Source organism: Rhea pennata, chromosome 1 (assembly GCF_028389875.1).
Source record: "Rhea pennata isolate bPtePen1 chromosome 1, bPtePen1.pri, whole genome shotgun sequence".
In the NCBI taxonomy this organism is placed as follows: Eukaryota; Metazoa; Chordata; class Aves; order Rheiformes; family Rheidae; genus Rhea; species Rhea pennata.
This window is the reverse complement of record NC_084663.1, coordinates 76,393,462-76,416,140: the sequence shown is the minus strand read 5'-3', so window position 1 is coordinate 76,416,140 and position 22,679 is coordinate 76,393,462. Positions and strand designations below refer to the sequence as shown.

Here is a 22,679-nt window from a genome sequence, read left to right as displayed (position 1 = left end):
GCTGCTAAGGTCCACGGGGCAGTGAATGCACAATACTGTCTTCAGCGTACATCGTCTAAACAAGATACTCTGTACATTTTAAGACAGACCACTCAAATGCGGCTAAATTCAGTTCCTAAAGTTCAGTCAATACAATACATTCCTTCATTTTTTTAAGTATCAAAATAGTCTTCATTGTCCTAACATCAACACCTTTCTGAGTAATCTCTAAACTGAAAGAAAACATTCATATGAATTTGTGCATTAAGCCCCCCTCTCTCATTAGTGCCTCATCGCAAGAGCAGCCACGTAAGACCCTTACATTTGGTCTCCAAGTGCAATGTGGCTGGCCCCATTCCACAGGATCAAAAACACTGTCTAATTGCTTGCTAAAGGCAAAGCACTGCTGCCTCAGTAGGAGGCCTCCCAGAGCCTGCTGCCCAGAGCGAGCCCTCATTACAGAAACCCCAAGTCCGATGCCAACAGCTCAGCAACGCACTCTTGCTGCAAACGTAAGCTTTCGTACCTGCTTTTCTGCGCTTTCTGCAGAGGAGCCCTGCCATTCTGGGCTGTTCGGCACGCAGAGCTCTGTCACACTCATCCACAGTCCAGCAGCACCAGCGGTCCGAGTGCACAAGGAGCAGTGGCAACTGGACAAGGGACTGACACTTGGAGACAGCCAAACCTATGTTAATTTGGGCACCGTGACATAGGAGGAGGCAGTAAGAGAGTCTCCCAGCTGCTGTGTGGGGGTGGGGGCTGCAGAAGAGAACAAGCACTTTGCATGGTTAGTTGGAAATTCAAAGGATAACCCTAGCCAGGAGTCCATATCATTGTTTCTTCTGTTGCTCACTAAGCACCTCGCTTGGCCTGCTGCCGCCTGCTAAAGGGCAAGAACTGATACAAACATTTCACAGGCAGGGAGTTCCCTGTGAAAGTCATCTTCAGCCTCTGGCCAAAGCACTGGCAGATTTTCCACTCCAGCAGCTTGTCAGAAGAACATGCAGGTTCACAAAGCAACAATCAGCATGCACATAAGCACATTCCCCTCAACCTAAACGTTCTTATTTCATCGTCCTCCATTTGCCTGTGCTGCTAGGCCTACCACAGGTTTTCAGAGAGTTAGTAAAAAAATATACACTCCATAGGTCCTGAAAATAGTCCCATGAGTTAGAAAGGAAATGACAAAATGTTTCCACAATCATCCACAGTTCCCAAGCAATTGCTCCCAGGCATATACATTTGCCAGGGTTCTCCCAATGCCTGCTGAACTCCAGAAGCTCTTCACATTGTGTTTGAGCAAGTGGTGAGGGGTTTTTCCCTGCTCACTGCCCTCATGTTCACTTATCACAGTTAAGCAGACAGAGGAACAGGAGCAGGAACAGGAAGCTGACCCACGACCTGGGGAGAAAAACCAGAACCCGCAAACCAACGCAGGGAGACTGCAATGAAAACAAATCAGTCAGGACAGAGCAACAGGTATGCTGGTGGAAAGAGCCTGATAAATGTTTTATTAAAAGTCTACAAAGTCACAATAAAGCTGTCCTTCAGATCACACTTTTTCAAACCCAAATACACTTAAGAAGATTACGGATATAACTAAACTAGCAAACCCCAACCGTCCCTGACCAAGCCCTGACTTAATACAAGCAACAGTGACTTTGGTGTAAGGTTTATTCCAGACCCTTATGTGAAATAAGCCACTCATGCACGGGGATATTTTACTGCTACAACAGAGCTGAGCTTGCACAACACCTTATGGTCATGGTGCATCCCACAGGGGGTATATTACTAATCCTAGCCTGCCTTCCACCTGCCCACTTGCAGGCTCTCTTCCTTCTATTTTCCCTTCACCCACAAGGAACATCTTCCTGGGCAATGCTGCTGAAACTGCCCGCCTGCTCTCTAAATGAGATCTGTGCAAAACATCTTTCTCTAGCACCAGATAATTTCATTCCATGGATCAGTCAGCGGAAGCCTGCAGTGCAGGGAAGACAAGAAGAGGTACAAAATTGAGTGCAGGCCAGGGAGTAATCACTCAGTCCAGCCTGCTTCCTAGCAAACCTTTCCTGTACACCTATCTCCAGGCTGGTTTGCCTGCTCCTGCTGGCACACTCGCATCATGGCAGACCTCCCTCAGATGTGCCAGCAAAACTCGTACAAGCAGCCCAAATCCCAGAGGGGAGACGGGAAATGCTCTCCTGCCCACAAACAGCGTTTGCCCCACCTCGACACACTATAGGGACTCTGTGAAATGTTTATGCCTGAATTAAGGTAAAGCTTGCAGACGGTCTAAATGATTTAACTAAATGATATAGGACAAGGATGCATTGGAAAGACCTCTGACCACTTTAGGTACTGTTTCCCCCTTGGAGCCTGCTACCCGCCTCCACCCCTCCCAGTCTGAGATCATCTCTCTGAGCTGAGCCTCAGATAAGGGGTCGCATTAGCCCTCCAAATCACTTGAGCAGCACATCAGCCAATGCTACCAAAATCCAACTGCAACAAAGGACAGGCCAGCGGCCAAGGCATTCAGTAAAAACCCTGATTATTTCCCTAAAGCAGAAATTCAAAATCTCAAGTGAAGGGTCACTTCTCTGCTGATGCCCAGGAAGCAGCAAGGGCTCCTGGCAGCCCTCTGATGTTTCAACAACCTCCTGGCAGTATCAGCAGCTGACATGATTTAGCCACATTGGAAGTTACACTGGCCTTTCAAACAAATTAATATAATAAGCAGGTCATATACACGCATGCTATACCCCGCTTCATCTGTAAGCCAGGCAGGCTGCCTCTACAAGGGGTTTCATGCAAACTGCACAGAACAGGAGCAATGAGCTGTAGAAAGCTGGAAACACTGAAGGTTGCCAAGGCTTTCTCATAAGCCAGGAAAGGATCTCAACAGTCAGCAGGAACACAGTAAAAATCTCTTATTTATAAAAAGGAACCAGCTGACATCAATAATCAAATCTTTTCAACATTCATCCTTAATAATTTCAGCATAATCTTAAGAAAGCACAAACTTATTAAGGACACAGCACTGTTCACCTCTTAAGCCTCTACCATTCACTGTCTTGTTTTATATATATATATATATATATATATATATATATATATATAAAGTGACCACAAGCCTCTGCTTCTTACAAAAACAGATGGTAAATGCTATTTAATTTTAGCTCTAGTTATTTCTGACTGCAGGACTGAGTCTCACCCCACAGAAAGCAGCAGCTGTCATAACGCTAATTGCAGGTTTTGGGGTACAGGGCTTTCTTTCAAATTCAAACAGCATTGAGCTGGATCCTCAGCACTGCCTCATCAAAACTTTTACATTAGGCAATTTGATCTCCTTATTAAACTCTGACTTTGGAAGTTATTAGTCCGGTTTGTTATCCTTGACTTTATTACAGATGATTTGGTCAAATAACTTTGTCATCCTCCTTGGTACAAGCAGTGCAGAGAGGAGAAACATGCAATGACTAAAACTGCATGGGAAGCTCCTGGCCTGCTCCCATTAAAAAAAAAAAAAAAAAAAAAAAGGAAAGAAAAAAGAAAGAAAGGAAAAAAAAAGAAGAAGAAGAAGTTTCCTTAATATTCATGAGGCCGAAACCTAGATCAGCTACACTTTTTCAGATAGTGCCTTGCCTGTTTACAGCTGCTATCATAAGAGTTCAGAAAATCATTGGGAAACGGAAAGTCCCAGGTGAAGTCCATTCCAACCCTCTTCAGATCAGGAACACAACCCTCATTCTTTCACACATCAGAAGTGTCTACACCAGACAATCTTTCCTGATGAAGCAGTCTTCCCTTGCATGTGGGCAAGTATCAGATCAGAAGGCTGGCTGCAGTTCCCTGGAGGGGAAGAGGCTGCAGCACCCATCTGTTCACGCAGTTCTTTGTCTAGCACACAGCAACACACACACTCATGCACACATACAATTTCTACCTGACATCTAAAAGCCTTTTACAAAAAAAAGCTTCAAAACAAAAAATTTTCTAGGAATAAAAAGACCAAGTTTTACAAAAATTGGCATTTTCCAATAAAAGCTGTTACACTGAGTAAATCCAAACCAGCCCCAAATGTAGTATATGTTGATGCAGTCTTTGTCCCTTTTCTAGGAACAGACCACACACAGAATTGACCTATCTGCAACTGCATTACTAATTGCTTAACATTTACAAAAGGCTACAAGATATTTTGCTAGAAACTGCAGGAGAAAAGACAAAGTCTACATTAATTAGAGAATTAATAATCCACAGCAGATCAAAGACAAAAGGACTTGATCAAATCTACATAAAGGCATCGTATCAAACAACCGCATTCAAAACACAACAAGAGTAATAAAGAAAATTATTTGTATACCTCAATAGACAGACAAGGCACTTACAACATCCAGACTCTGTCACTTAAAGAAATGGGAAGACCTTAAAGCTAAAGAATGGGTTGCAATAATCCTTCTTGTTGGTTGCAAAGAGCAGGTTACACTGGCTTACCAACATTAGTGGTCTATCTAGTGACTGTGAGAGTAAGAGTTTTGGGTGTGTGGGTGTAAATCAATATATATCATGATATCTGACATGAGGCAGTCAGAAACTATCATCAAAAACTGGGGTTTTGTTTTGTTTGGGAGGGTGAAATACTGTTTTCAGTGGTTTTCCCATGAAAAATCTTATTTTTCCTACAGAAGTGGGTTTTTTTTTTGTTAAAAAAGAATTTGCATTTTTGGTGAGTGAAACCTGAAGACATGCTGAGACAACTAGCATAACCCTGCTACATCTGTCCTGGTCAGCCCCACACAAGCACCAGCCTTAGTTAAAAGAGGAAGGGTGTGTTAAGGCAGAATGGGAAAAGGGGAAGAAACAGCTTGAAAAAGAGCAATAAAGAGATCAACAGACCACAGTAACCCAAAAAAAGTTTTCAAGGCTATTAATGAGAGAATCTGCTGTTACTAAGCAGATAGCTCTTTAGCCATGGTTACATGCCCCATGTTAATCCTGCAAGAAAGCTCAATCCCACAAAAAGCAAGCTGCTATCTGCTGGATCAATTCCCTCCTTCCGCTCACTGCACAGCTCTGAATGCCAGCACTGGCACATGCCACTGGGGAGAGGAGGCAGTTCCTGTCCCTAGCCAGCAATGACCTGTGCTGCACAGCTTTACCTTACAGTCTATCAGCTATGGGCAGCAAAACAGTCAAAGCAGAACTGATTACCGCTTCTGTTACACTGCTGAAATAACTGAAAATATCCCCAAGATATTAATCTGATAACAACTGACGGAGCAGGAGCTGACTTGCAGCTGCAGGGCATAAACAGTGACAGAGGCTAAGAAGAGCCGTTGTGCCCAAGTAGGAAGTATTTTCTGGTTTTCTTTCTAGCAGTCACACTGATTCCATTCAAGCCCCACGGCTACCAAAGGACCAGACCAGAAATTTATTTCAGCATTAAGCTGCTTGCCTGTTTCAACCCCATTCAGTTTGGCTCAAGTGACCAGTGTAATGTCTGTTTAGGAAATCCTTCACTAGGAATCCTTAGAAATCAGTTCTGCCAGGGAGAAATGCCAGATGCAGGTTTGGCAGGAGAACACAGAGAGCCGTGGAGCTAGAAGTCAGACTCAGGACTCATCTTTCTCCTGTAAGTCCTCATTTCTTTAATTAACGTCTTAAACTAGAGGTAGTGGCTGTTTTCATTGGACGCGTAACCATGCAGTCAGCAAAAGGGCATTCCAGACTTCCCTCTGCCCCATGCTGCCACTCACCCCCTTTTTTTTCCTGGCACAAGCATTTGCAGAAACCACATCATGATACAGAGCAGAGTTTCAGTGTGGCTGAAAACTAACCAGATAAACAGGAGGAAAAGGGGAGTATAAAGATAATTTTCACTATATGGGCACACAAACACTAATGCTGGCTGAAGAAAGGAGGCAGAAATGAGACTGTGGACAAGGATGGTGTTTTGAAACATTCCTGATGGTACTTCCGTGCAAGTCAGGTTTCCAAGTATTGAAAAAGCCCCCCAGCATAACACTGAGCAGACATATTGACCCAGTCAGCTGCGCTTTGCACTCCCTCCACTGACCTCCCAGCAGCAATCTCCCAGCTTTCAAAATGCTACTTTTTTTTTAATTGCCCTCCCTCATGCCTGATATTTTCAAGTATCTCTCAGCAAACCCTTCTGACATTTTGCCCTCCCTGCCAAAAATGGAACAACACTCCCCTTCACACAGATGGGCAGTGAGGGGTCAGCAAACTTGATTCCTTACTTGTTACACGTTTAATTATTCTCAGATGTACCTTGACTGCTATAGTTCTGTCCTCTGTGCTTAGTTCCTGCATGTAAGCCAGAGCACTGGGCTGGCAGCAAAATCCTACAAGTTAAACACACTGCACCCATTCAGGGACATGGCAGTCTTCAACCACATTTTTCTGCCTCTTGCACTAGCTTTTGCACAGTCTTGTTAACAAATGGGAAAATCTTTCAGGTAAAGAGAGGGTCCCTAAGCCCTTAATTGTGTATTTTATTTCTAAGGAAAAAAAAAATCTGTAAAGCACCCATCCTTTGCTGGGGTTCCTAAGCACCACCATAGGATAAACCAAAACTATACAGCTTCTGTGCTCCAAGGTGTGAACTGTGCATGCCTTTGCCACTTGCATTGCCCTGAGCTTGTGAAGAAATTGCTTCAATATCCAGGGGTTTTTGACAGGAAAAAGCCAGGCTGAAGCTTCAAACATCACAGGCAGTAACTGCATCCTGAAAGAATCCTAAAAGCAACTAGGAAAAGCTGTACTCCTCCCTCTAGACACAAATTCTGCATGACAGAAGTGGAAAAAAAAATAAAGTACTTTCTCAAAATTGCCCAGTTAAAATTCCATCACAAAGTACAAAAAGGCATTTCTTCCCATGAAGCAATAGAGCAGGATTATATCTCTCCAAGTACTAAGTGTGAACACCAAGGAAACTTCCATCTGTAAAAAGGATGTGGAGTCAAATTTGCCTGATGAGAATATAAGGAAAGAAAAAGTCTGATGAGAAGAGGAAAAAATTGGAGACTTCTGGCCTGAATTTGCCTCCATTAAGGCATTAAGTTTACTACTATCAGTTCTCCACGAAACATAGTACGCTACTATATAGTGCTTAGGATTCTCCTACGCTTTTCTCAGAAGATAATGGACACAAGCAGGTAGGGAGCAGCATGTTCACAGACTACGAACTCAGTCTGAGACCTGTACCTAAGCTGGCAGATTTCCGTGTGTGTCGTACACCAATAAGAATTCTTTAATCAAGCGACTCCAAAAACTAGAATCATTACTTAAAGTGCACATGTTTGAGTAAGGAGTTCAGCCAAAGCAAACCACCAAAGAAGAGACAACAGGGCAGAGGCAGAGCTAATAGTATTACTCTGGAATAGAAACTCATAGTCCATAGTCCAACCCTTGCTTTCTCTATTATGCAGAAATCAGGGATAAAACAGCTGTTAAGTTTATCGCCTCCTATAAACTTTATTTCTGATCCCATATAAAATGTAATTGTGCAAACTTTATCAAGTACAACACTTGGTATCAGAAAAGTCACCACTGCTGCTCATAGTAACGCTTTCTACAACTGAGCTGGTTTCCATATCCTCCATAGACTTCCCTCCACCTCCTTCACATGATTATGACACTGTTTGTAGGTACCTAAATGAAATCCATTTATTTAACTAACAGTCTGAGCAGTTTTACTTGCTTCAGATTACTGTTTTCCCCATATTCTTCACCCCCTCTATGAAGGCACCTAAAAATAACAACCATCAAAAGCAATCTACTTTCCAAATGTGAAAATATTTTTTTTGTTGGTTGTTCTTCTGAAAACATCAAGAGAACTACAGAGTAACAGACTCACTTCCGAAGGCAGTGATGGCAGACGAACACAAGCTGTAAGAGAAGGGCACTTTCTTCCCCAGCTGACAGGACAGAGCTCAACAACCCAGCTTCACACAGATGGAAAGGAGACTACAGCTATGACTTGCAAGTCAACAAAAGCAACATTTTTGCTCCTGCAACATGACTCTACAGGAAGAATAAGCTAAGATAAAGGATCCTGCAAACCACAAACTGTGCTACTCCAGCTATTAAGCATATGCACTAACATCACTAAGACAGATAAGGAAAAGTTTGGAAAAACCTTCATATATTTGTAACATCAATATTTATGGTTTCCTAGTAAAGACTGGTTTTCAGTTCAACAAAACACTCAGGACAAGTGGAGAGATAGGCTTCAGACTAGGAACTTTATCCTAAACACTCAACACATTTTTCTGAGTACTGTATACTAACGATGTTCTTGTCTTTCCTGTTTCCTATCTGCATCCAGTGCATAGTGAAAGTCACTACACAAGCAGACTCTGCACAATACAAAAGTTTTCTCAATGGTTTCCAAACCGGTCATACTTGGGAAATTATTTTACTCATTGCTTACAGTACCAAGGGAGTCTGCCAAGACAAACACCTCAGAGGTAAGTGTTACAAGCTCATGGTGAAAGAAAGTCTGCAACTCAAAGAGCCCACAGTCAGATAAAAAGTCCAGGAGCGAAAGACACAGTGAGAGTAATAATTGCCATAAAAATATTCACATCCTTAATTCTATCTTGTTTAAACAAGAATTAGGCATTACCATGTCCTGAGTTGCCCAAGACCACATTGGAAGAGCAGATCCTAGGCCTCCAACTGCGACTCCATTCCAGCCTCAACCGCAGCCCTCAAGGGCTAACAAAATGCAGTCATGAAACAACAGCTAGCCCAAGAATCTACTCAAAATAAGCTTGAAGTACTAGATAATTTCACATTTCACCAAGTCCTCCAGCTCTATTATTATTGTTTTTACTCAGCATACAAAACCAAAGTTTTCCATGGTTTGCAGTTCTAGCTTTCTGTAGTCTCTTTAAAAGTTTTTATATTGATAATATTAAGTCCTATGTGGTTGAAAAGGTGGTGTTCCAGTGCAGCTAGATGTCTTAAAGACTTTAAAAATGCAAAAACAGTCAAAGGACCTGATGAGAAACCACAGTTCCACCACACAACCTTCTATTCACATGCTCATGAATCATTATGCCACACACTTCACGCTATTCAAGAAACATACTCACTTCAGCCTTCAGTGGATCTAAGATGCCAGAGAGCCATGTAGCATCACAGAATCATTCAAGTCGAAGGGACTTCAGGAGGTCTGTAGTCCAGCCTCCTGTTCAAAACAGGGCCAGCTCTGATGTGAGACCAGGTTGTTCAGGGCTTCATCCTGTCGCATCTTGAAAACCTCCAGGGATGGACACTTGTATCCGTACTGCGTGATACTTGGTGGGAATGATCCATGTTGTAACCTTTTGGTGTAGCATGTGACCAAAAGTATGTGCCTAGAGCAATGTATCCGTACTACATGATACCTGGTGGGAATGGTCCATGTTGTAACCTTTTGGTGTCTAGAACAATACCACTGTGTCAAGCAGAATACAAATAAGTAACTAACAAGGTCTTGGAAATCTGTGAGAAAGAACAGCGGTTGGTTATACATAAATTCTGTGGCTTCCAGCCATAAAACAACCGTGAGAAGCAGTCAACATGAAGGCCAGAAGTTGAAGAGTAATGAAATAGCAACCCCCAAAGTCAATGAGGCCCCCAAAATAAGTCTGCACGTGTGCACAGTATCAAAGCCCAGTTGTGCAGCCGGGGTGGAGCTGGGCTAGACTCCCTGCACTTGTTGGCCCCGTGTACCAGAACTCCTGCCTACCGCAAATAACCATAAATAACCAGAATTTTTCAGAAGAAGAGGCTGCTACACAACAGAGGACCACATTGCCTCCTCGGGGACGCCCACAAGGATTGTGCCTGCTGACCCTCTCCCTCTTAGCATGCAGACGATCAGGACAAGCATTGGAGTGGTCCTTCTTGAGATTACCATCGGGTCAGCCTGTTCATAAGTATCTACTAATAAACTGCTTGCTACTGAAGAGTGTTTGTGTGTGTTTGTGCTGGCTTGCCAAACTGGACGTTTGAATCTAACTGGAACAACACTGCACCTCCCTGGGCAGCCTCTTCCACTGCTTGGCCGTCCTCAGTATGCAAAAGTTTCTCCTTTCACCCAGTCTGAATCTCTCTTTGCTTCAATTTATACCTGCCATCTCTCCAGTTCATGCAGCCTAGGATGTGGCCAGCCTTCACTGCTACCTTGGCACACTGCTGGTCCATGCTTGGCTCACTGGCCAAGCTGGACCCCAGGGCCTTTTCAGTAGAGCTATCCCCGGCCAGGCAGTCCCCAGGCTGTATTGCTGCAAGGGCTTCTCCCTTCCCAAGTGTAGGACTTCACATCTGGCCATGCTGAATTTCACAAGGGCCTTGTTGGCTCATTCCTTCAGCTTCTCTAGGTCTCATGAAGGAGAGCCTCCTCCTCATTGAGCCCTGCCCTTAAGCGTATTGACTGATTCCCCCAGTTTGGTGTTATCTGCAAAGCATGAGCAAACCCTCCATCATCCCTTCCAGGTCATTTGTAAAGATGTTAAACAGGACAGGTCCCAAGACAGACCACCAGACAGACAGAACACATAACATAGGCAGTGCCATAGGCAGACAAGAGAATCTTTTTTCCTCTGTATTCTGCACAGGAATTATTCAGTGTGCTTTTACTCTTCCAATATAACAGATACAAAATCTTTCACACTCCCAATACCACTTTACAGAATCATCTGACTAGCTATGCTGCAACACAGCAAATTATTCAGTTTTCTCAGAACAATACTGCTCATCTCCTGTGCGTTCAGCATAAAAGTGGAATTCTCTAGCTCAGAGAGTTTCAAAAGTAATTGTGTTTTCATTTTTTGATAAATTCTTAAAGAACTGTGATGTTGATGCACTGGTTTTTAGGCAAAAAAAGGAAACAAGTGAGGATAACGGAAACAAATGAGGATGCCTTCTACCAAGATACCAGACACTTCATCTGCTTGTAATAGTATTAATGGGAAGAAAAGTCATTCACTAAAAATTATTATTTGTATCAAATTGTCTTCAGGAAAGAAAACCCATACTCATTCCCTGTTGGTTCAAGGGCAGATGGAGAAAGGCTCTCCACCAGGTGCTGAACTAACCTGGCAAATGCTGGTACCTGTGATCCATGTGGTAATATGCAAGTGAGAGGAATGAAGAGATCAGAAATAAACTATTGGAAAGACAGTACAAAACAAACACACAACTTAAATATCAAAGTATCTTCTGGTCAAACATAACTCCTTAGCCTTCTTACTGCTTATAATACTGGTATCAGCAGAGATGACAAAGGAACAGACACCACAATTCACCTTTTAAACTAAAAAAGCCACAATAAGTGCATCGTAAATGGTCAAGTAAAAGAAGGAAACTATCAGCCTAAATACGTAGCAGTAGGAGAAAAAAGACAGGTACCCAGTTACCCTGGACTCTTCACGAAAACAAATACATACTTTTCTCCTTCAGCCAAAGAGCAGAGAGTGGATACCCAAAGCCAGTATCTCTTGCCTTCCCATTACCATCCCTCTCTCCCCCTGACAGGGGACCCTCAAAGAATCCAGCTTCAGAGAACCAGAGAAATCTTGGTCTGAAGGACCCTCAAAAGTCCGGCTTGAAGTTGGACTATTGTCAACGAGATGAGGACAGCTGTCACTGTGTCTCCATTTTCACATGCAGTAAAACCCTACCAGTTTGTGTGGCAGACAGCATCAGAGCTGCTGTAGAGGCAGCAGCAGCTTGGTTGGCTCCCAGGTGTAGTCATCTGGTACAGCAGAACTAGTGCAACATCCTGCACCCAGTTAAAATCCACAGTTCCTCCACAATAGGGCTCCATTATATAGGCCTAGCTGATTACCTGATTAGGTCAAGAATCTTGAAAGACCAAATTTAGTGTAGATCCAAGATATATCTACTGCTAGCCATACTTTACATCCTGCCTAATGTTCCAGTGGAATCAATTCACTGTAACAAAATTGTGAGCCACATGCAAGGAATAAGGCAAGCAATAATCCCAAGGGACAATTTTCAAGGAATAATGCTAAGGAGAAAATTCCAGCCTGGATGTCCTGGTACTTTTCTCCATTCTACCACTTAGTAAGAAAATACTGTTGATTTTGCAAAGCCTCACTATCCCTTCAATCCATTTGTTAGGATAGGCAAGCTTGAGAATATACAAAAACATTCTATTTTAACATGACAGGAGTCTCTGCATCTGTTTAATAACAGATATGCCTACAGCTGCCAAACAGACCTAGTGAGAAGACACTTTCAGGATCACACATTTTTCTATTTAAAGTCAGAGAGAAACAGACACCATATTCCATACAGTCATCAGAGAAGTTCTCCTCCTCCTCCAGCTCTCTGTCTCCTTCCTTACTCTAAATAAATCGTGTATGCAACCTTCTCAGCTAATTAGAAATCTCTAATGAGGCCATATGGCAGCTATAATGGAAAACGTACAGTCTCCTTTTTTTCAGTGTATTTTATTATTGTTCAATTACTGAAAGTAAGAAGTACTAAAGGAGGAACTGGAATTCATAGGAGCCAGAACAGCTTGCTGCTTTTATAACCAAAATGCAGCATGCACTGAAAAGGGATTTTATGAGAGTTATACCTGATTGCCAGATAGATCTCAGAAGATTACAAAAGAGCCTTTTTTTAATTTGGAGAAACACTGAGAGACAAAACTGAATTCCCAGAAATTGCCTTGAGAGCCCCTGACAGAGTCAAAACCAGAATCCTGTCCCATGGCCTTCCCATTGGGCTGTAAGTTCCTAGCCTGGGATCTGCAGGTGGTACATGTAAACAAATTGTGTGTACAATATTTATAATTAGAAGCTTCATTGTGCAGATGTATGTTCCTCCACGAAGAAATAACAGTGATTTAATGGCCCAAAGAGTCTGTAAGAGTAGAGTCACTGCTCTAGGTCAGTACATGCTGCCAGGTGTGTATGTTCTCTCTACATCTGGTTTTCAGAGCAAGAGTTAGCTGGATTCAAATTACAAAACCCTAAAACCACATGTGCTAGCCATAATACTTTTCCAACTAAACTAAATATACAGCAGAAGTCACGAATTTTGGGTTGCAGCTTTCTACTTGACAAACAGAAAAGTCCAAATTAGGAAATTTATACCTGAGCAGCTGAATACCCATCATCCTGGAGATTAGCTGGCTCCTGATTTATTAGTCATGCAATACAGAGGTTCCTGTTCCCACTTCTCCACCATGCTCAACCCACCCTCAAAGACAAATAGGTGTCACATTATTGCTCATATGAAGAGTGCTGGTTTAGTTCCCATGCATGGAAACCCTGTGGTGGTGAGGAAAGTGTGCAGCCCCATCAAGCAGCTTGTCCTGCAGTGGAGGTACCAGGAGCCAAGGCCTGAAACTGCCCCTAGAAAGCAAGGCTCTCCCAGTGCTCACTCTGCCAGTGCCTTCCTTCCACCTCCTCACTGTGCCAAATACCATGCTTCCCTTCACCTCCCATCCCTCAGCCCAGCATGAGAAGAGCCAATGCAACTTATGACAGCTACCAAAGGCACATACCCCACAGCTGCAGGGACGGCATGGAAAGCAAGCATACCAATGCTGTATACTGCTGGAAAAACCTGCTGCAGACACGCATACTTTGCGAGTTAATCTGACAACTGCATCAGTTGATTTTGCAGTGCTCTAGGGGAAAAACTAAGTTTTGTCAGTGACAACGTACATGTATAACACATTTCACAGACTGGATAGAGAACGCACAAGGGAGGGGTTAAGCAACTATTAAAATCACTGACAGAACAGCTCAATTAGAGGACTGTGCAAAGGAAAGCATCTATCAGTGGACACAGTGACAGCTAACTAGAACAAAACCCATACCATCAATCACATCCCAAAAGACACTGGCACAGGTTGACAATAGGTCAGGTCCTTCTTTGGAGCAACCTGGCTGACCTTTAAGTCACTGGCTTCTGCAACAAAATACCCAGATCCCATTAGTTTAAGGAACTTGGAGGTCAGCTAGAGTCACGATTGCTGTCATGAGCAGAAGCCAACAAAAGAAAAAGTCTTTGGGAAACTTGTCTCCCGCCTCCCTTCCTTCTTGCTGTGCCCTCAGGTCTCCCAAATAACTGTGAGGAGTTTGAGGGATGGCCCCTAGTCTGCTGCTGCAAAGAAGAGCTCAGCCAGTGACATAAGGACATGGAAAGGCTGAAAACCCTTAAAATGGAACAAGACTCCAGTGCTCCAGTGCTAATGAGGAAAGCAGAAAGGCTTGCCCATTTCCAGGAGCGGAGTGTAACACTGACCATAAATAGACTGTGATACATGAAAGGCAGAAAGCTCTTCCACCTTATGATAAACCTCTCTACTGTCTCCATCAAGCCATCATGTCCCAAGAACTCTGAGAGAGTCAGTCTCAGGAAAATATCCACAGGCCCAAGAGATTTCAATACCCAAATCCCTTTGAAAGATAACAGTAATTCAGCACCCCAATCCCTTCTATTGCTACAAACTTAAGATTCAACTGTATTCATGAAACCTGCATGCATGATACATGCGTACAAAACCTTAGCTTAATAGCAAAGCTGTAACTGTTAGATCACCCGTTCCTGCAGTCAGCAGACTCTGCCTCATGGCTGGCCTTGCCGCAGACCACATAAGCCTGGATCCCTCAGCAACAAGTTGTTCCGACATGCTTTTGTGATGGAAGGAGTTTACCTGCTAATCTTCTAGATCTTTTAACATCAAGGTATGATCCAAAGCCCAAAGCAGTATGCTGAAAAACTCCACCAGCTTTAACTGTTTTTGGATCAACTGACCCACAGCTGTTCTTAAAGTACATAAAAAGACTTTTAGCACTCTTATGCATAAGTATATTGAATCTTCTGTACTCTTTCACTGCTTATGTGCAAATTAGAAGAACATGTTTACATTAACAAACAAATCTGAAATATTACAACTCTTAAAGGCTGAATGAGTACTTAAGTCGGTATGATATAATGCATTACACACCTTCACACACCTAGCCCTCAATGGGACCAAGAGTCCCCACTCACTGTCCAGTGAAGAGCATCTTCACAGGCACTGCTTAAAGTTGTGCCTTTGAAGCTCCCCCGATTTGTATGAGGCCTGGGTTCAGCCCTCCCTGCACTAAAGTCTCATAGGGTTCACCACAGGCTCCTCGAAATAGAAACATCCAGATGCAAGGTTATAGAAGCTTCTCCCAAAATATTAATAAACCATTTAGAAGAAATTAGAATAAACAGATATCACTGGAAGATTACCTTTAAATAAGGGTAGACTGATTCTTAAGAAGAAAAGGAGTCCATTTCCCATTCTTCACGTTACTGTTTTTAATTCATCCTAAACTCTGATTTTGGTGAATTAGAAATGTTAACAACAACCTTGCTACAGGTTTATGATAAAAATAATTGTGTTCTTGCAATTAATCTTATTTTAATTATTTCCACTTTGAAATAAAAACAACTTCAAAATATCTATCTTTGTAAAATAACAGGTTTTTTTCAATCTACTATTAAAACTACGGAGCTATTTTGCTGACTTTTGCTGCATCCTGCCTAGGAGAAAACTCTCAGTTGTTCAGTGGCTATCCAAAACTGTACAGTATCACTGATAGCCCTCTTAAAGCTGTGTTGGTTAAACCACCCGAGTCCAGATGCAGCTACAGCAGCAAAACACATTTTTAGTTACACTGTTAGAGGATTCTTTTGCATATAAAAGTTTATTTTGGTTGAGACATTGACATAAACTACATCTACTGTAAAACTTTTACCAGAATAGAATCTCGTAACTCCCATTAGCATTGCTCTAGCAAGAAAAGACTTAAAACAGACATGGTCAGAGGTACCAGTGAGCCCTACAGGAGATACTCAACAACTAAGCTACGCAAGTCCCGACAGGAAAATTAAGTCTCTTTCTGTTTAAATTAACAGTAGTAAGGAATTCCTAAGTTCAGCCTGAATTTGTGTGTGCCTGTACACTGTCCCTCTAGTCATATATATAGCTAGAAAAGTATTTCAAATTTCAATATAATTTTATGCAAATTTCTCTCCTAAAAAACAAATAATTCTGCTTAACCAGCATCCGCCTCATCTTCTATTTAAATATTACAGCTGCAATAGCACATTATGCTGTACACACTCCCCCAATTGAATATTCTGTCAATACTGCCGTAAATATTTGTGTGAACCAGACCCACAGAATTAGAGCCTACTTACTTCTCTATTTGACTATCACATGAAGAATTCACTGCCATCTACTACAGACACGGCAAGTAGGTCAAGTTGGGAGTGAGTTCTACTACCAGTCTACTGAAAGGAAGAGCCTTAAAAGCACATTGAACAGCACACCAGAAGAGAGTAAAAAGCAACCAGTTGAAGCTCACACCTCAAGGAGCTGGGAAAGGCAAATTTGCTTGTGAAGGTTGCTGTTGGGGTGAGAAATACTACAAGACTAGCCGGCACCCTACAGTTCCTTGGCACTTGATAGCTAGTCAGAAACGCAGACATGCATTGCGACAGAAGCTTGAACACAGGCACTACGTCAGTAGCTCGCCTCTGTCCCGAGGTTTCTAGGCACTAGAAGGCAAGCTCCAAAGTCCCAGTTCTTCTACAACAGAAAGGTTAGAGCATTTACTCCACCAGCATCAGCTCATAAAGTACAATACATAGGCACAGCAGGTCAAGAATCACTGTGACCAGGACAAATTTCCAGCATGGATAATATGGCCAACATGGGCCACCTGTGAGGTGAGTGAAGACTGAGTTAAAGGTACTAACATATTTCTAAGATCTATTTAAAAGGCATCTTTCAGAATCATTTCAAAGCTAAATATTTCTTTTTAAAGTCTCAAGCAGCCACTAGGTAATGGCTATAGTAAAGGTTCAGCACACTGAGACAGAGTTCAATTTTTTGCAATGCGTTTACACAGGCACATCTCTGGAAACCACACAATCGAGTGCATTTTAAAAAAAAGGGGGGGGGGAGATTTTAAGGGTTTTCAGCATATCCTATCAAATGAAAGAAGATGAGATCCATTTTCTAAGCAAGTCCAATTCTCCTATCCTGTTGCGTTCAAGGGGATGCCTTACAGAGTTGAAATGCACTCAGTGAAGACAGTGAAATAGGTCTGAGTAACCCATTTCCGAGCCTCTTACTCCCTCCAGAAACCAATTACTTGCACAAGTAGTCCCATCAGTTTCAAAGGAATGATAAAGAAACCATTTCCTTCAATTTAATTCTGGTGTTGAGCTTATTTCCTCATGGAAAATAAGGAAATAAAAGTGGATTGGGCACTACAAGTTATTCCGCCTGAACAACTTGGAAATGGGTTTCAGTTTGTGTGTACACATGGGAAATGGGCAGATCATGCAGCACCTTTGCCTGAACATCACTGCACCAGAGAGGACTCAGGAAATAAGTTTTCTTCCCTGGCTTTGTCACTGGCTTGCCAGATGGCCTTGAGCAAGTCACCTCATTTCCTCTCCTCCCTCCCCCAGCTTTTCTCCCTGCAGAACAGAGGGAGCAATAGCCACGTTCCTCTGAGAGAAAAAACCTTGAAGCACCCAGCTGGCAAGCTATTTACCAAGTTGGCAATGCCTGTCGGCAAATGTAACGTTTTCTTAGCCACAGTCTCACTGAGGCACAAACCCCAAGAACAAGGCTTTAACCTCCCTTGATAGGCATAAAACCTTTGTTTTATTCAGCTACTGTTGCAGCAATTACATCTTGTGCAGCACTAGTAATTCTACTTTGCCCACACCTATTGATCGCATCAGGTGCAACACATTGCTCTTTTCTGGAGCAGTTTTCTCACCTCTGTGCCAATCTTTAGTCACATCACTGGGAAACAACAGTTAGTAATTAAGCCTCCTGTATTTCCCTCACTGTGTACACCATACAGACACACACACACACACACAACAATAGAAAGTTCACTTCACCAAATAACTTGCTGCTCAGATCATTCCTACATTCTGTAATAAGGAAAAGAAAACAAAGCTTTGCAAGCAGGCAGGGAGTGAAACTTGCAGCAAAACCTGCTCTATTTCAATACAAAGATACTGCTTTTGTTTGACCAACAAGAAAGAGGAGAATTATTTTAAGCTCCTTTTATAGACCAAGATGAAATACAGCACTATCCAAAACAGCATCTTATACAGGATCTGAAAAGAAGCTAAGGGATCATCTATATTGCAAATTGTATCCTGCTTTCTGCAGGCAACACTACAGTTTTCTGAGGTATTTAAGTAGAATTCAGAGCTTGTGAATTCTATTCTAATTATTAACTGCCTTACACATTTGGCAAATCTTGATTTGATCCAAGATACATCAAGATAGAACCATGTCACATTCTTAGATTTTATGCAGATTTTTACACAACTTAATGTGAAAAAGTTACTAAAAAGTAAAACTCTAGGGGTTGCATGAGGATCAGAACTAACAAAGCTTGCCTCTCTAAGGATGCATGCAATGATTGACTGTAATATTAAAGAATGAACAACCCCACTCAGCGCCCTGTCTGTAGTTGCTTCCTTTTTTAGGATAGCTTCTCTCCTGTGTGGATTTCCTACTAGTTTACAAGGGCTGAGCTTATTTGCAATTTTTCCTTCAGTGGGGCTCCACTATGGTCTTCCTATTTTAACTGGTCACACATTTGGACCCTTAAGACTGGTAGTTTTCTCTCAGGGGCACTTTTAGCCAACCTAGCAGTTGAAAATGTTCCTGGGAAGGAAAAGGAAGGGAGGAGCCAAACAGACAGTGAGATCACACACACGCACACACACACACTGTATTTCCATAGGAAATCAGAATGAAAACAGTTTCCCAACGAACAGGGGGTTTTCTTTTCATTTTTAAGTCAGGATGAACTAATGAGTCAACTCAGTTTATATTCATAAATATAAGTGTAATAGTATAAAGCAATGGTTTCAAGTAAAATTCAAAGACTTCCTCAAACTTTTAAACGACTTGCAGAATTTGACCTAAAATGTTGTAGAATCTGACCTGAAATATTAACTCTACCTCATCCACAAGCATCTGCTGACAAACCACTATGTCATGCCACACAGCTAAAGCAAAATTAGCAGAAAAGTTGTTTACACGCTATGGTAAATACTTCAAATACTACCATAGTTACTATCACCAACGTACTTAAGAGTTTTATTTATTGTCCTGTCATAAAGCAACGTCATGCATTTACAATGGTCTCGAGACACTTAACGAATGTTGTTCTCCAAATACAACCTAACTAAAAATAGAAGACAGCATCTTATAAAGTAGTTAGCCAAAAATGATTTAACTTCAGTTGTTTACGGGGTGCTAGCTACAAATTATTGAAATTTATGCCAGGGCTAGCACCCATATTTTTTAAAAAAATGACCTTAAGTAACAAACAAAAACTTCTGCAGTTCCATTCTAAGAATCTCTGAGCTACATAGACCAGGGACAAGTCATGCATGTGGACTAAAGGATTCATATCTTCAGGATAAAGGATTACAAGTGTTGTACACACCAGGTTAATGATCATTATATTAATATACTTAAGACTGTGATAGCAGGCCACTATTTATGTTAAAATACAGAAGTCAGGCCAGTGAAAGCAATAAACGTTTAGAAAGAGCTCTCCAGCTTGCTTACTTTTCATGCTTGTAGGAGAGAACAGGCAACATGTTGGTTTGCTGTTTGTTTCATGAAAACAGCTGACAACATATAGTTTTAGAAGACCATTCTGACCTCCGCTGGTCCGCTCAGAGAAACCAATCAGAAATCTATCAGTCACACCTCGCTGACCTTCCACTTGTCCAATGGGAGCAGGGAAAACCTGCGCATGTAGAGCGGTTCCCAAGCAGAGAACGAAAGTTGACCATATTCCCCTTAAATGGTCTATCAATTCAATCAAGGAACGTCACCTGGATGAGTTTCCAATTTACTTCTATTTCAGTCATGTACAAAGACTTAGTTTCTAGCCTGGAAATTTGCCCCTGTGGTTGCCCAGTTCCTACTTTGTTACAGAATATCCTCTCTGTGCCAGATGCCAGTCCCCACCCTACCACCTTTCCACACCTTAGCCCTCAGCCCCTTCCAGTTTCACAGCTGTGGTCTGAAGAGCTTGTACTTGAGGGAGATACTACACTGGGCTGAATACGAAAGTGCAAAAAATGACTTGTCCAGGCCTTAAAATGTCTACTGAGGAAGAAGTGAAAGGGTTGAAAGCCATCTCCCCTTAGCACCACGCTGCTGGGTGTAAACGTGTTATAAGTAACCGGTAGCTCCACCAGCTTCCAAATATTCTTTCTGTTCATATTTTTAAACTGAAAGGCACACTCAAAAATATTAAAGAGTTGAACATTACAATTTCCTTTCCATCATGTTGACAATAACATAACCTTGCTTTGTATTATCACAGTAGCAGCCTTACTACTAATACTAAAGGAAAATGTCAAAATTAAAATGGGCCATTCCACAGCTGAAGGGAGCTGTGGCCCTCACGAGAGCTGGCAAAATAATGGGAAAGTTCAGCAAAATGAGCAGATGGTGTCTTCTAAACCTGACTGTGGCAACATGTCCCCTTAGACTTACAATGCTGAAATTGCTCCCCCGCCCCCTTTTTTTAATTAAAGGAAGGGATGCTGCCAACCTGCTACAGTTCGAAAATCTTTTGAATGAAATGCAGAGTTTCCAAGCACGTAGACGGAATCCCTCTTCTCCAACATTCTCCTTTAGAAGTAAATTACATCATCAGAAAGGCATGACTGCTTCAGCCCTTCTTCAGTAGAACCACAGCTGAGAAACTTAATTAAAAATAGATGACAAAGGAAAGCCACACCAAAACAGGCTGGAGAGGGAAAGGGAAGCAATTTTCTTAAGTCAAATTCTGAAGCCCAGTATTTTATTTTTAAATATTAAAAACCTGCCTTCTAAATGTTATGGGTAGTTAACGGACTTGATACGGGCAAAACATGTGCTTACTCCATAACCAGTTGAAAGGAGACCTGAAGTAGAATGACTTCCTTATCCTACCCTTATTTGACACTAGAACACAACCAAGGCCAAGCCTCATCATCCGCAAACTCAAAATTACATTAGAGCATAAGGAAACGACACTCCAATTTCCTGCTAGCAGACAGCAGCGGTGTGTGACTAACGCGGAGCAGGAATTTCTCCACAGAACTCAGTGTTTGGTCAGTGAGAGAATGAGAGGCCAACAGAAAAGGCCGCCCTCAAAGGCGATGTTTTTTAGAGGAAAGCCGCATTTTGTGCATAAAGGGCTGGATCACTTTTATCCAGTGCAGTGGCAAAGAGAGGACTCCCGAGTAAACAGCTTCAGAGTAAACAGCACTATCTCTGCCCAGCCTTTTGTATAAATGTGGTTAGGAAATGCTTTGCACCGTTACCCCCACATGAAGACCATTTCACCACTGTGAGGCTAAGCCCAAACTGGCAGCTGTCATCCTGGGGAGGGCTGCCCAGGTATACAGCAGCAGCAAAGTGCCCCTTGCGTGGCTGCAGTTTACCTGGGGTCTCGCAGACCTTTTTCCTGGCTCCCCACACCAGCGAAGGATGCTACAACTTCTTTGCGCCCGGCTGGCGTTAACTGTTCCACCAGAACACAGTGGTGACAACCTAAATTAAAGACACTCAGTATATACCCCAATATAAGGGATCCATTTCACGTTTGGGGGGTTTGGGGGTGAAGGGTTTTTTTTGCTGAATATATTTTAGGAGGAAAAACACACTAGGCAAAGCACCTATTCCAACATAAAACCTACGGATGAACCAGGCTGGGGACAAAACGAATGGATTTAACTGCTCCCGTTTCAACTTTCATGCTGCAGCCTCAGGCTAGAAGGAAAACCCTCCTTTGTTCCCAGAAGTTTAATTTTACAGAAGCAAGCGGGCTCCAGGGTTTCCCTCTCGTACAGAAGCAGAGCAGCTGCCGGCCCAGGGGGAAGAGGGCAGAGGAGCTGGCCCGTCTCAGACACCCCCCCCAACCTCCGATCCCCCAACACGGCGCCGCGAGGGATCCCGCGGCAGCCGCCCCAACCGCCCACCACCAACGGCCGCCGGCGACCGTTGGGCCCCGGCGGGCAGCACGCGGCGCCCCCCGCTCGCCGGGGCCCCGGCACAAAGCGGGTTTCTGCGCCGCTGCGCGCAGGGGCCGCGGAAGCCGCTGCTGTGATTCACTCCCCGGCGGCCGCAGCGCAGGCGGACTCACCCTCCTTGGCTTTCTTCTTCCTCGCCAGCGTCCCGCCGAGCTTGCCCAAGAACGACTCGTCCTTCTTCATCCTGTGGGGCCGCAGCGTGGGGGACCGCACGGGAGCGGAGGACATCGGCGCGGCGAGCGGCGACGGCGAGCCTGCCCGGCCCCTGCGTTGCGCTGCGCTGCGCTGCGCTGCCGCGGGGAGCGGGTCTCGCAGCCCGAGAGCCGCGGCGAGAGCGGCCGGCGGGCTGGGGGCGTGCGCGGCGGAGAGGGGCGGGCTGCGAGCCGCTGCCGCCGGCCACAGCGCCCTGCCACGGCGAGGAAGGCCGCGGGCGCCGCCGCCGCCCTCCTGGGGCCGGGGCCGGGGCCGGGATCGGGATGGCGCCCCGGCTCGCGAAGCTGCGGGGCGGCGGCTCTTCTCGCACCGGCGTCCCGGGTTTGGGGATAGGGGGTCGCCCTAGGGCTGCCCTGAAGCTTCCTCGGAGC

The 22,679-nt window shown here is 43.6% G+C and overlaps 1 protein-coding gene across 2 annotated transcripts in view; it reads right to left on the bottom strand.

The window, feature by feature from the left end:
• PARVB (parvin beta) overlaps positions 1-22,428 on the bottom strand; it is a 64,149-nt gene extending 41,721 nt beyond the window's left edge. Inside the window, exon 1 of one of the 2 annotated variants that reach the window (XM_062592372.1) lies at positions 22,209-22,428. In XM_062592372.1, the coding sequence (XP_062448356.1) occupies positions 22,209-22,323 (115 nt within the window). In that variant the 5' untranslated portion in view covers positions 22,324-22,428. Of the gene's footprint in view, positions 1-505; positions 639-22,208 lie in introns of those variants that run through there. The other variant, XM_062592382.1, reaches the window with a different exon arrangement.
• Positions 22,429-22,679: the final 251 nt, after the last annotated feature.